This window comes from Salvelinus alpinus, chromosome 13, assembly GCF_045679555.1.
Source record: "Salvelinus alpinus chromosome 13, SLU_Salpinus.1, whole genome shotgun sequence".
In the NCBI taxonomy this organism is placed as follows: Eukaryota; Metazoa; Chordata; class Actinopteri; order Salmoniformes; family Salmonidae; genus Salvelinus; species Salvelinus alpinus.
Window position 1 is genome coordinate 38,761,782 of NC_092098.1, and position 13,765 is coordinate 38,775,546.

Here is a 13,765-nt window from a genome sequence, read left to right on the forward strand (position 1 = left end):
AAGGAGGATTGGATCCACCCAAATCATTTGGGTTCCTGGATCCTTTCACAGCATTATAAGGCTGTGTTGAAACAATGACTTATCAATGACCCAAGCCCAGCTAATCCCTACCATTGTGACTCAGAGTTGTCATAATGCTTCAGAAAATGTACATTACACCAGGGGCGTTGGTAGACAATGTAAGTAACCTAATGTATGTCCCTCTAACTGCCCTGAATGCCTCTGCTGATCCTACAGCTATTTTATGCAGTAATCATGTGCATATGAACCAAATGTATACTGTTAGCATTGAGGCGGTGTGCCCTAGGAGGAAGTCCACTGTGTGCAGCTCACCCTGCACTAACATAAATAACATGAGCATATCTACTTCTGCTAAGCTTCCCAGTAAAGTAATGAAAACAAGCATCCCAGAAGAAAAGTGATCAAAATAGCCCACATTAACATATGTAGCTTAAGAAACAAGGTTCATGAAATCAATAATTTGCTAGTAACAGATGGCATTCCTATTCTGACTATCTCTGACACTCACATAGATAATACCTTTGATGATACAGTGGTAGCAATACAAGGTTATAACTTTTACAGAAAATATATAAATGCCAATGGGAGGTGTTGTTTATATTCATAACCACATTCCTGTAAAGGTTAGAGGTTAATCTGTCACCTAAATCCCATTCTGGTGGGAAGCTGCTATAGACCACCAAGTACTAACAGTCATTATCTGGATAACATGTGTGAAATGCTTGATAATGTATGTGATAAACAGAGGTATATTTTTTGGGCGATGAAAATATTGACTGGCTTTCATCAAGCTCCCCACTCAAGAAAAAGCTTCAAACTGTAACCAGTGCCTGGAACCTGGTTCAGGTTATCAGTCAACCTACCAGTGTAGTTACAAACAGCACAGGAATGAAAACATATATTGATCATATCTTTACTAATGCTGTAGAAATTTGCTTGAAAGCTGTATCCAAATCTATAGGATGTAATGATCACAATATAGTAGCCATATCTTGGAAAACAGAAGTTCCAAAGGCTGGGCCTAATATAGTGTATAAGAGGTCATACAATAAGTTTTGTAGTGATTCCTATGTTGTTGATGTAAAGAATATTTGTTGGTCCATGGTGTGTAATGAGGAGCAAACAGACACTGACACATTTATGAAATAGCTTATTCCAGTTACTAATAAGCACGCACCTATTAAGAAAGGGACTGTAAAAACTGTTAAATCCCTGTCGATTGATGAGGAATTGAAAAATTCTATGGTTGAGAGGGATGAGGCAAAAGGAATGGCAAATAAGTCTGGCTGCACAACCGATTGGCAAATGTATTGAAAATTGAGAAATCCTGTGACTAAACTGAATAAAAAGAATAAACTACACTATGAAACAAAGATAAATGACAAAGATTTAAAGTAAAACGTTTTGGAGCACCTCAAATGAAATTATGGGTAAAGCTCCATCATTCATTGAATCAGATGGCTCATTCCTCACAAAACCAACTGATATTGTCAACAACTAATTATTTTTTTTATTGGCAAGATTAGCAAATTTAGGCATGACATGCCAACAACAAACACTGGCACTACACATTCAAGTATATCTGACCAAATTATGAAAGACGAGCATTGTTATTTGAATTCTGTAAAGTGAGTGTGGAAGAGGTGAATTTTTATTGTCTATCAACAATGAAAAGCCACCGGGGTCTGACAACTTGGATGGAAAATTACTGAGGATAATAGCGGACGATATTGCCACTCCTATTTGCCATATTTTCAATTTAAGCCTACCAGAAAGTGTGCCTCCAGGCTTGGAGGGAAGCAAAAGTCATTCCGCTACCTAAGAATAGTGAAGAATAATACAATTGTGTTTGATCCGACACAATGCTATTTTACAGTAAACAAATTAACAAACTTTCAGCATGCTTATAGGGAAGGACATTCAACAAGCACAGCACTTACACAAATTACTGATGATTGGTTGAGAGAATATGATGATTAAAAGATTGTGGAGGCTGTTTTGTTAGACTTCAGTGTGGCTTTATACATTATCGATCATAGTCTGCTGCTGGAAAAACGTATGTGTTATGGCTTTACACCCCCTGCTATATTGTGGATAAAGAGTTACCTGTCTAACATAACGCAGAGGGTGTTCTTCAATGGAAGCTTCAACAACATACAGGTAGAATCAGGAATTCCCCAGGGCAGCTGTCTAGGCCCATTACTTTTTTCAATCTTTACTAATGACATGCCACTGGCTTTGAGTAAAGCTAGTGTGTCTATGTATGCTGATGACTCAGCACTATACATATCAGCTACTACAGCGACTGAAATGACTGCAACACTCAACAAAAAGTTGTAGTTAGTTTCAGAGTGGGTGGCAAGAAAAAAGTTAGACCTAAATATTTCTAAAACTAAAAGCATTGTATTTGGGACAAATCATTCAATAAACCTCAACTAAATATTGTGGAAATTGAGCGCATTGAGGTGACTAAAATGCCTGGAGTAATCCTGGATTTTAAACTGTCATGGTCAAAACATATTAATACAACAGTAGCTAAGATGTGGATAAGTATGTCCATAATAAAGTGTTGCTCTACCTTCTTAACAGCACTATCAACAAGGCAGGTCCTACAGGGCCTAGTTTTGTCGCATAGATGCCACAAAAAGGGACTTCGAAAAATTACAATTGGCTTAGAACAGGGCAGCACGGTTGGCCCTTGGATGTACACAGAGAGCTAATATTAATAATATGCATGTCAATCTCTCCTGGCTCAAAGTGGAAGAGAGATTGACTTTATTACTACTTGTAGTTATGAGAGGTATTGACATGTTGAATGCACAGAGTTGTCTGTTTGAACTACTGGCGCACAGCTCAGACACCCATGCATACCACACAATCCCCAAGTCCAGAACAGACTATGGGAGGCGCACAGTACTACATAGAGCCATGACTACATGGAACTCTATTCCACATTAAGTAACTGATGCAAGCAGTAAAATTAGATTTGAACACTCACCTAGACAAAAGGAACACCTATGTGAGAATGCTGTTCATTGACTACAGCTCAGCATTCAACACCATAGTGCCCACAAAGCTCATCACTAAGCTAAGGACCCTGGGACTAAACACCTCCCTCTGCAACTGGATCCTGAACTTCCTGACGGGCCGCCCCCAGGTGGTAAGGGTAGGCAACAACTGCCATGCTGATCGTTAACACTGGGGCCCCTCAGGGGTGCATCCTTAGTCCCCTCCTGTACTCCCTGTTCAACTACGACTGCATGGCCAAACGCGACTCCAACACCATCATTAAGTTTGCTGACCACACAACAGTGGTAGGCCTGATTACCGACATACGATGAGACAGCCTATAGGGAGGAGGTCAGAGACCTGGCAGTGTGGTGCCAGGACAACAACCTCTCCCTCAATGTGAGCAAGACAAAAGGAGCTGATCGTGGACTACAGGAAAAGGCGGGCTAAACAGGCCCCCATTAACATCGACGGGGCTGAAGTGGAGCAGGTCGAGAGTTTCATGTTCCTTTGTGTCCACATCACCAACGATCTATCATGGTCCAAACACACCAAGACAGTTGTGAAGAGGGCACGCCAACACTTTTCCCCCCTCAGGATACTGAAAATATTTGGCATGGGTCCCCAGATCCTCAAAAAGTTCTACCTCTGCACCATCGACAGCATCCTGACCGGTTGCATCACCGCCTGGTATGGCAACTGCTCAGCATCTGACCTTGAGGCGCTACAGGGGGTAGTGCGTACGGCCCAGTACATTACTGGGGCTAAGCTTCCTGCCATCTAGGACCTATATATTAGGCGGTGTCAGAGGAAAGCTCAAAACATTGTCAAAGACTCCAGTCATCCAAGTCATAGACTGTTCTCTCTGCCACCGCACGGCAAGCGGTACCGGAGCGCCAAGTCTAGGACCAAAAGGCTCCTTAACAGCTTCTACCTCCAAGCCATAAGACTGCTGAACAATTAATCAAAATGGCCACCCGGACTATTTTACATTGATCCCCCCCCACCTACATGAACAAATTACCTCGACTAGCCTGTACCCCCGCACATTGACTCTGTACTGGTACCCCCTTTATATAGCCTTGTTATTGTTATTTTATTGTGTTACTTCTGATTTTTTACTCTAGCTTATTTGGTAAATAATTTCTTAACTCGTTCTTGAACGGCATTGTTGGTTAAGGGCTTGTAAGTAAGCATTTAAAATGGTAAGGTCTACACCTGTTGTATTTGACACGTGACAAATCAAGTTTTATTTGATGCATACACATGCACAAATGATAACATACGCGCTATACACACACGTACACATGGATTTTGTACTGTAGATAGGTGGTAGTGGTGGACTAGGGGCCTGAGCGCACACAGTGTGTTGTAAAATCAATGACTGCATTGTAATATTTTTAAAATTATATAAAACTGCCTAACCCAGGAAGAGCAGTTGCTGCCTTGGCAGCAGCTAATGGGGATCCATAATAAATACAAATACACAGTCCTAGCTAAATTCTTGCTTGAGAAATTGCTAAGAAGCTATTTTTGTTTATTTTTCACCATTTGAATGGAAAACGATCAAGGTACTTAATTGTTACCCAGAAATAATTTGATATTGAGATAAAAACAGCTGCATTGGATCTTTAAATCAAATTGTCACATGCCTTCAGAAAGTATTCATATCCCCTTGACCCTATTCCACATTTTGTGTTACAGCCTGAATTCAAAATGTATTCAATTATTTTCCCCCCTTACCCAACTACACACAATACCCCATAATGACAAAATGAAAATATGTTTTTAGATTTTTTTTAAAATGTATTGAAAATGAAATACAGAAATCTCATTTACATAAATATTCACACCCCTGAGTCATGTTAGAATCACCTTTGGCAGCGATTACAGCTGTGAGTATTTCTGGGTAAGTCTTTAAGAGCTTCATGGATTTTACAATATTTGCACATTATTCTATATAAAAAATCTTCAAGCTCTGTCAAGTTGGTTCTCTGTCAAGCTCTGTCATTGCTAGAAAGCCCTTTTCAAGTTTTGCCTTAGATTTTCAAGCTGATTTAAGTCAAAACTGTAACTATGCCACTCAAGAACATTCAATGTCTTCTTGGTAAGGAACTCCAGTGTATATTTGCCGTTGTGTTTTAGGTTATTGTCCTGCTGAAAGGTGAATTTGTCACAGTGTCTGGTGGAAAGCAGACAACCAGGTTTTCCTCCCTAGTCCTTGCCGATGACAAGCTTACCCATAACATGATGCAGCCACCACCATGCTTGAAAATATTCAGAGTGATACTCAGTGATGTGTTGTGTTGGATTTGCCCCAAGCATTACTTTGCCAAAATCTTTGCAGTTTTACTTTACTGCCTTATTGCAAACAGGATACATGTTTTGAAATATTTTTCTTCTGTACAGGCTTCCCTCTTCTCACTCTGTCATTTAGGTTAGTATTGTGGAGTAACCACAATGATGTTGATCCATCCTCAGATTGTAATGGCTGTGACAGGATAAAACTAACTGTTTGGCTCCATGGTGAAATCCCTGAGCGGTTTCCTTCCTCTCTAGCAACTGAGTTAGGAAGGATGCCTGTATCTTTGTAGTGACTGGGTGTATTGATACACCAATCAAAGTGTAATTAATAACTTCACTATGCTCAAAGGGATATTATTTTTACCCATCTATCAATAGGTCCCCTACTTTGCGAGGCATTGGAAATCCTCCTGGTCTTTGTGGTTGAATCTGTGTTTGAAATTCACTACTCGACTGAGGAACCTTGCAGATAATTGTCTGTGTATGGTATAGAGATGAGGTTGATGAGGTTAAACATGATTATTGCACACTGAGTCCATGCAACTTATTATGTGACATGTTAAGCACATTTTTACTCCTTAACTTATTTAGCGCTTGCCATAACAAAGGGGTTGTATACTTATTGACTCAAGACATGTCAGCTTTTAATTTTGTATTAATTTGTAAAAAAAGACATTCCACTTTGACATTATGGAGTATTGTGTGTAGGCCAGTGACACAATCTCAAGTTAATCCATTTTAAATTCAGGCTGTGACACAGCAAAATGTGGAAAAAGTCCAGTGGTGTGAATACTTTGAGGGCACTGGACATGCTCAAGTGCACTTGAATGATGTTTGAAACTCTTTGTACCTATATTTTACATGTCTTAATAATAACTGAGGTACTGTGTCTGTGATGTTTTGAGAAGTGTATTTCTTTAAAGTTGAACGTAACCCTACACAAATTTCTAAAAAACTTGACGGAAAAAGCACACCATGCTATAATCTGAATACAGTGCTCAGAGCCCAAACAAGCCATGAAGATATCCACCATGTTGTGGAGTCAACAGATGTCAGAATAGCATTATAAATATTCACTTACCTTTGATGATCTTCATCAGAATGCACTCCCAGGAATCCCAGTTCCACAATAAATGTTTGATTTGTTCCATAAAGTCCATCATTTATGTCCAAATACCTCCTTTTTGTTCGCGCGTTCAGTACACAATCCAAACTCACGACGCGCGGGCAAGTCCATGCGAATGTTCAGATGAAAAGTCATATTACAGTTCGTAGAAACATGTCAAACGAAGTATAGAATCAATCTTTAGGATGTTTTTAACATAAATCTTCAATAATGTTCCAACCGGAGAATTCCTTTGTCTTCAGAAATGCAATGGAACGCAAGCTAACTCTCTCACATGAATGCGCCTGGTCAGCTCATGGCACTCTGCCAGACCCATGTCTCAAAGAGCCCTCATTCCCCCCTCCTTCACAGTAGAAGCATCAAACAAGGTTCTAAAGACAGTTGACATCTAGTGGAAGCCTTAGGAAGTGCAATATGACCAATATCCCACTGTATATTCGATAGGCGAAGAGTTGAAAACCTACAAACCTCAGATTTCCCACTTCCTGGTTGGATTTTTTCTCAGGGTTTTGCCTGCCATATAAGTTCTGTTATACTCACAGACATCATTCAAACAGTTTTAGAAACTTCAGAGTGTTTTCTATCCAAATCTACTAATAATATGCATATATTAGCAACTGGGCCTGAGTAGCAGGCAGTTTACTCTGGGCACCTTATTCATCCAAGCTACTCAATACTGCCCCAAGCCATATGAAGTTTTAAGGCAAAAACAAACGTAGGGTGGTTGGTCAGGGTGGATGGGTCTGCATATAATGCAAACGTCTAGCAACCCAAAGGTTGCGAGTTCTCATCTCATCACAGACAACTTCAGCATTTTAGCAACTTTTCAACTACTTACTACTTTTTATCTACTTTGCAACTATTTAGCATGTTAGCCAACCCTTCCCCTAACCCTAACCTTATCCCTTTTTGCTAACCCTAACCCCTAGCCTAGGTAATGTTAGCCACCTAGCTAGCTTTAATTAACTAATTTACGGTTTGCCAATTCGTAACACATTTTTAGATTAGCAAATTCGGAACATATCATACGAAATGGGTGATAGACATCCTCAAATTAATGCACACCATACCAAATGTAACATATCATACTAAACGGAGTGTCTCGGATTTACATACAGAATAATACGAAATGCTCCGAGACCAGGTTGGACATCCCACTATTCAGTATTCTATAGGCTAATGGTTGCCTACACATGGACCATTTAAAGCCATTCACGGTGATCTGCAGTAATTGCATATGGGAGAATTGATTGAGCATTGTGTGTGTTTGCTTAATTGCCACTTCCCCATTGTGATAAATGAATTAGCAGCATATTAGTGGTAGACTGCCCAGTAATACAACCCTCAAAGAGCAGAGAGTGTTTTCAAATAAAAACATTGAATGTTCTGTCTCTCTGGTTAATAATGCATGTGTATTACTATTTACTTGACAAAAGAAGCAGCTGTATTATAGTTATGACGGCGTAATGCATTTCATTTTCCCCAGCTTACAACCCGAGAATGAGGACCCAAATAAGGTGCCGTTGTGTGCTGCTGCGGTGGAGTAAATTCATTTTATAATACATTTTATTTGATAGGCCTATTTTTTTATTTAGTGCATTGTATGCCAATTTGTTGATAAGTTATTGATTATGCACTGTCCATTTATAGTCCACACAGTAACAATGGCAACTGCTTCTCAGGGAGTCCTGGGATACCGCAGCGTTGATGAGAATAGAATAGTTCTCTATTCTATCTATGCTGACGGTTTCTTCTTGTTGTGTGCAGCTGGCTGTGAGAGGGGCACCCCCAAGGTAAGCCCCATGAGGAGTCATAGAAGATGCACCCGGTGTGGGCCGCTCTGCTGCTCTTAGCCATGTGTGCAGGGCGCATATCCAGCAATCCATTCACCTTGAGACTGGGTAAGTAATGCACCAAATTATCCCCCTGCCTGTGCAATTGCAGTGCACTATCATGCCAACACTCCTCTTAAGGATTTGGCATTGTTTGAATGTGGAAAATACTAAAATCGGTGAGAGCTATTTTTGCTTATACCACAGCTTGGCTGAATACTCAACATTGCTTTAAATTAGACATTTGCATACATTGGAAATCATCCTATTTGGAGATGTGAGAACTGGCTTAATTGAATGTAATACTAGTCTACTGCTTACCGTGCTGTATTAACTAATATAGTTTGTGATGGTGACAAAGGACTTGGCACCTTCGGTTACAATGTGGCTTGTGTTGCTTTTCTATTAGCAATCTCAACTTGAGCTCCTGTCACTTCCTTGCACGCTCTAGTGACTGAATGCATTTGTGAAGCAGAAAATTGCTTTCTATCTTAAAGGAAACAATAACAGAAAAAACAGGGCATTGTCTGACCCTGCATAACTTGTTTATTTAACAGCAACATTCCCTATGACAAGCTTCTCATGCAGGTCAACATTTCACTGAATGGTATATGAACGATAATTAAAAGTTTGTCTGTGTATCCCTCTCTCCTTGCCATCCAAGCATTGGCTTACCTTATGAAGTGAATCAAATCCCACTGTTGGGGGGGTCAAAGAATGTAACATTATTGGAGAGCAGTAAAGCCGTCATTGCATTTCTGTTAGGTTGAACTCCCTCACACTGGACTGAGAGTGTTATTTCATATTCAGTACATGACATTTGGGGAAAGAGAGAAAACCCATGACATTTAACATAATAAACTTTTTATCACAGACAACTGCAGTCTGTCTCTCTCCTTTGTTCTAGCTCTGCCTCTAGAGAAAATGCATAATGGGGGACATTTTACATGAGCAAACAGCAGTGAGCAAAATAACCAATATTTCACATAGGCGGGAAGGGATTAATATCCATTGTGAGTTCCAAATACTGCATGTGTATTGCATGCATCGTTTCGTGATTAAATAACCACCTCATTTTAATGCACATTGTTGTTGAACATTTTTGATTAAATCATGCTGCAGATTGTTATAATTTTGACAGTATATTTTGCACAGATCTGTGCTATTTTGCCTGTCAAATACAGCCTGTGCCATAGAAATATAGCAATAAAAATATCTACTCACTGATCATGCTTGGGAGAAATTCACCCCAAAAAGATGTTCATCAACAAAATAAAAATCCGCTCATTGCAAAATATTTTCCCAAATATGTTAATTATACCAACCTATAGGTCCTCACAATCAACACAAATGGGAGAATACTATTGCAGTTCAACTGTAATGTTTGGCATGATAGTGGCCATAGGAGTTGGCTATACAGCAGAAACTGATCTGGCACCAGGATATGGCATTGATGGCATAGTTAGGGTTTAAAAAGCTGGTAACCTGGTTGGAGGATTCCTTATTCCCTCCTGATTCCAGGAATATTCCAACCGGAATTTCTGGAAAACAGGGAATTTGGGGAAAGTTACCAAAACTTTGCAACCCTAGGCATAGTCCTCAAAATGGCAGAACCGTAACACACCCTGTGTCTTGTAGCTGCTGTTCTGGATGACCCGATGGAGTGCAGTCGTGGTGAGCGCCTGGCTATCACCCTGGCCAAAGAGGGCATCAACCGTGTTAGTAACCTCTCTGTGATGGGCAAAGTGGAGGTGGACATTTTTGAACTCCTGAGGGACAGCGAGTACGAGACAGGGGACACCAGTAAGTCAGGATAATGATATACAGTGCTAAAAACTGAAGTATTTTCTATGTGGCAGAACACTTGGAGGGCAGTGATGAGAGAAAATCCAGAGAGGCTCAAGACAGAGGCAAAGCTGGTGTTTATTAAAAGTAAAAGGTTTTAATACAAAGGTTCCAACTGTAACTGGAACCAAGTTCCCTCAGGGCATAGGCTAATGAACTTGATATTTGTTGCTTACTTCATACGTTTTTACTAAACAGTACGTTCTAAATAGTAAGTAGTGTGATTAGTACAGTATGTAATTTTAGTAAGTAGACTAGACAGCTTTCGGATACGGCCAAAGTCTTACAGCTAGAAACAAATCCCCTTGTCCTATGTACAATTTACACAACAAGCTCTAACAGTCTCATGTCAGAATTAGATGTTCAGCCATGTTTCCCAAACAAATTTCAAAGTTGTTCCAAATGTCAAATTTCAAAGTGTTTATGGTTAAGTTTAGGCATTAACTCTGAATGGTTAAAGTAAGGTTTGGGATAGGCTTAAAACAAAAAATCTCAAAAACAACTTTCTATTGGTGAATTTAAACATTCAACCTTTGACACGAGTGGCAGATGTTTACACCCATCCGCCATCCCCGTCCAAAATGCCTTAGCAAAACCGAAACCTACTTGAAGGTAACAGCGTTTACGGTTGCCCTTAGTGGACGGTTTCCATGTCATCTCCCAACATCCTCAGACATGGATGGACATCGAATACTGACTTGTATCACGGGTGACCTGGCTGCATTTCCAATGCTTGCTCTAGTCTAGTGGATGTAAAGTATTTTTTTATTTATCTGAAGCCTCGAGAGAACATATTGGGTTGCGTCCCAAATGGCACCCTACATTATACTATTTATGCACTATATGGGGAATAGGGTGCCATTTGGGATGCAACCCTTTAGTTGACTGGCAGGGAGGAAATGACAAATGCATTTCCTCAGTTCCAATAAAGGCCCAGGCCAGTTTGGCCTCACCACGGCTGGTTGGCTGTGGAAATGGATACCTCTGAAACAGGATTAGAAATGGACTGCTGACTAATTGTCTGGATCTCAAACAGCACCCTATTCCCTATATAGTGCACTACATTTGACAAGAGCCCTATTGGCCCTGGTTGGGACACAGCCATTGCGGGAAATGTCAAGCAATTTTTAAAAGTGGAATTCTCCTTTTTAATACTTGATTCAGACAGTAGTGAAGTAGACGGGGAGACAGAAGGGAAGACAGTAGGAAGGGTGGACAGTGGACACAGGGATTGAACCCTGGTCTCTGGTGGGGAGATATATACACACACACACACACACACACACACAGTGCTGCTTGAAAGTATGTGAACCCCTTGTGCAATTAAAGATTTTTTTTAAATTACCGTGAAATCTTAATTTTATCGGAACCAGTCTTTTTGATCTGGCATAACAGGTTAATATTTACCAACACCATATGTTGGTGTAGAGGAAATCATGTGTGTAGTAGAAAAACTAAATAAAAAAGGAATTAGTGCAGGTGCCAAAATAAGTGAACCCCAAGTTGTATTGGTTAAATCAAGTAGAATCAGGTGGGTAAACAATTGGGTACCAAATGAACCCATCAAAGGAGAGATCGTTAGGAAAGAGTTTGGGCGGGGCATTTACCTGGATGGTGTTACCTATCCAGGTAAATGCAAAGCACACCATGCCGAAAGGAGAGCTAAGAGGACATCAGGACGAGGGTAGTGAGAGCACATCAGTCTGGGGAAGGATATAAAATCTCAAAAAGATTTGAGCTCCATCAGTCCACTGTGAGGCAAATAATTTACAAATGGAGAGCATTTAACATGACATCAACTCGGCCTAGAAGTGGACATCCTTCCAAAATATCCCGAAGAGCCACAAGAACAATAATACATCAGGTAAAAGCCAACCAAAACATAACATCTAGAGATTTGCAGACCTCCCTTGCTGCATCTCAGGTAACTGTGCATGCTTCAACAATAAGAAGAACACTGAATCAAAATGCCATTCATGGGAGGGTTGCTAGGAAGAAGCTTCTGCTGTCAAAAAAGAAACAAACTGCCCGTCTTAACCAGAGACCACCTGGACAAACCTGAAGGTTTCTGGAAGTCCATTCTCTGGACCGATGCATCCAAAATTGACCTTTTTGGTCCCAATCAACACCGCTATGTTCCCCAAAAACCCAACACTGCCTACCACCAAAAATAACCTTATCCCAACAGTCAAGCATGGTGGTGGGAATGTCAAGATCTGAGGCTGCTTTTCCTCCTCTGGAGGAAACTCCACATCATTAAAGGAACCATGAATTCTGAGGTATACCAGGAGATTCTTGAACAGAACGTAAGGCCATCAGTCAAGGAGCTAAAGCTGGGCCGAAAATGGGTCTTCCAACAAGACAACGACCCAAAGAATTCATGCAAATCTACCAAAGAATGACTCAGGAGAAAGAAGATTTGCGTTTTGGCCAAGTCAAAGTCCTGACCTAAATCTAATCGAGATGCTGTGGCAGAACCTGAAGCAGGCAGTTCATGCCAGACACCCCTCAAACCTCACTCAATTGGCGTTCTGTAAGGAGAAGTGGGCAAAAATCCCTCAAAACAGATGTCAGAGACTGATTACTGGCTATAGGAGGCGTTTACTCCAAGTTGTCGCTGCTAATGGAGGTGCTACAAGTTATTGACTGAAGGGGTTCACATATTTTTGCACACATCAAATCTGAGTTTGCTTATTTAACAAAAGTGGTTTATTTAACAATGAAAATATAATTTACTTGGAATGTTTTTATTAAGAATTGGGGTATAGATAAGGATTTTATGTTTATTTTATAGCAAAATAATGACCAGCCCTGTAGGGTTCACATACTGTGTATATATACAGTGCTGCTTGAAAGTATGTGTACCACTAGACCATTATAAATGGGAAAATTTGTAAACAGGGTATTGATTCATCATTGTCCAATTTACACTACAAATTAAATTATGGAAGCTATACAGTGCATTCGGAAAGTATTCAGACCCCTTGACTTCCACATTTTGTTACGTTACAGCCTTATTCTAAAATGGATTTAATGATTTTTCTCCCTCAATCTTCACACAATACCCCATAACGATCAAGCGATGTATATGTATTAAAAATAAAGAAAATAACAGATACCTTATTTACATAAGTATTCAGACCCATTGCTAGGAGACTCAAAATTGAGCTCAGGTGCATCTTGTTTCCATTGATCATCCTTGAGACGTTTCTACAACTTGATTGGAGTCCACCTGTGGTAAATTCAATTGATTGGACATGATTTGGAAAGGCATGCACCTGTCTATTTAAGGTTCCACCATTGACAGTGCATGTCAGAGCAAAAACCAAGCCATGAGGTCTAAGACAGGATTGTGTCGAGGCACAGATCTGAGGAAGGATACCAAAACATTTCCGCAGCATTTCCGGTCCCCAAGAGCACAGTGGCCTCCATCATTCTTAAATGGAAGAAGTTTGGATCCATCAAGACTCTTCTTAGAGCTGGCTGCCCAGCCAAACTGAGCAATCAGGGGGGCCTTGGTCGGTGAGGTGACCAAGAACGCGATGGTCACACAGACAGAGCTCCAGAGTTCAGGCCTTTATGGTAGAGTGGCCCGACAGAAGCCACTCCTCAGTAAAGGGCACATGAC

General features: G+C 40.5%; 1 protein-coding gene across 2 annotated transcripts in view; it reads left to right on the forward strand.

Moving 5' to 3' along the window:
• LOC139537672 (glutamate receptor ionotropic, kainate 4-like) overlaps positions 1-13,765 on the forward strand; it is a 117,753-nt gene that overhangs the window by 26,923 nt on the left and 77,065 nt on the right. The window contains exons 2-3 of one of the 2 annotated variants that reach the window (XM_071339256.1): positions 8,228-8,361; positions 9,931-10,095. In XM_071339256.1, the coding sequence (XP_071195357.1) occupies positions 8,280-8,361; positions 9,931-10,095 (247 nt within the window). In that variant the 5' untranslated portion in view covers positions 8,228-8,279. The remainder of the gene's footprint in view (positions 1-8,227; positions 8,362-9,930; positions 10,096-13,765) is intronic. The other variant, XM_071339257.1, reaches the window with a different exon arrangement.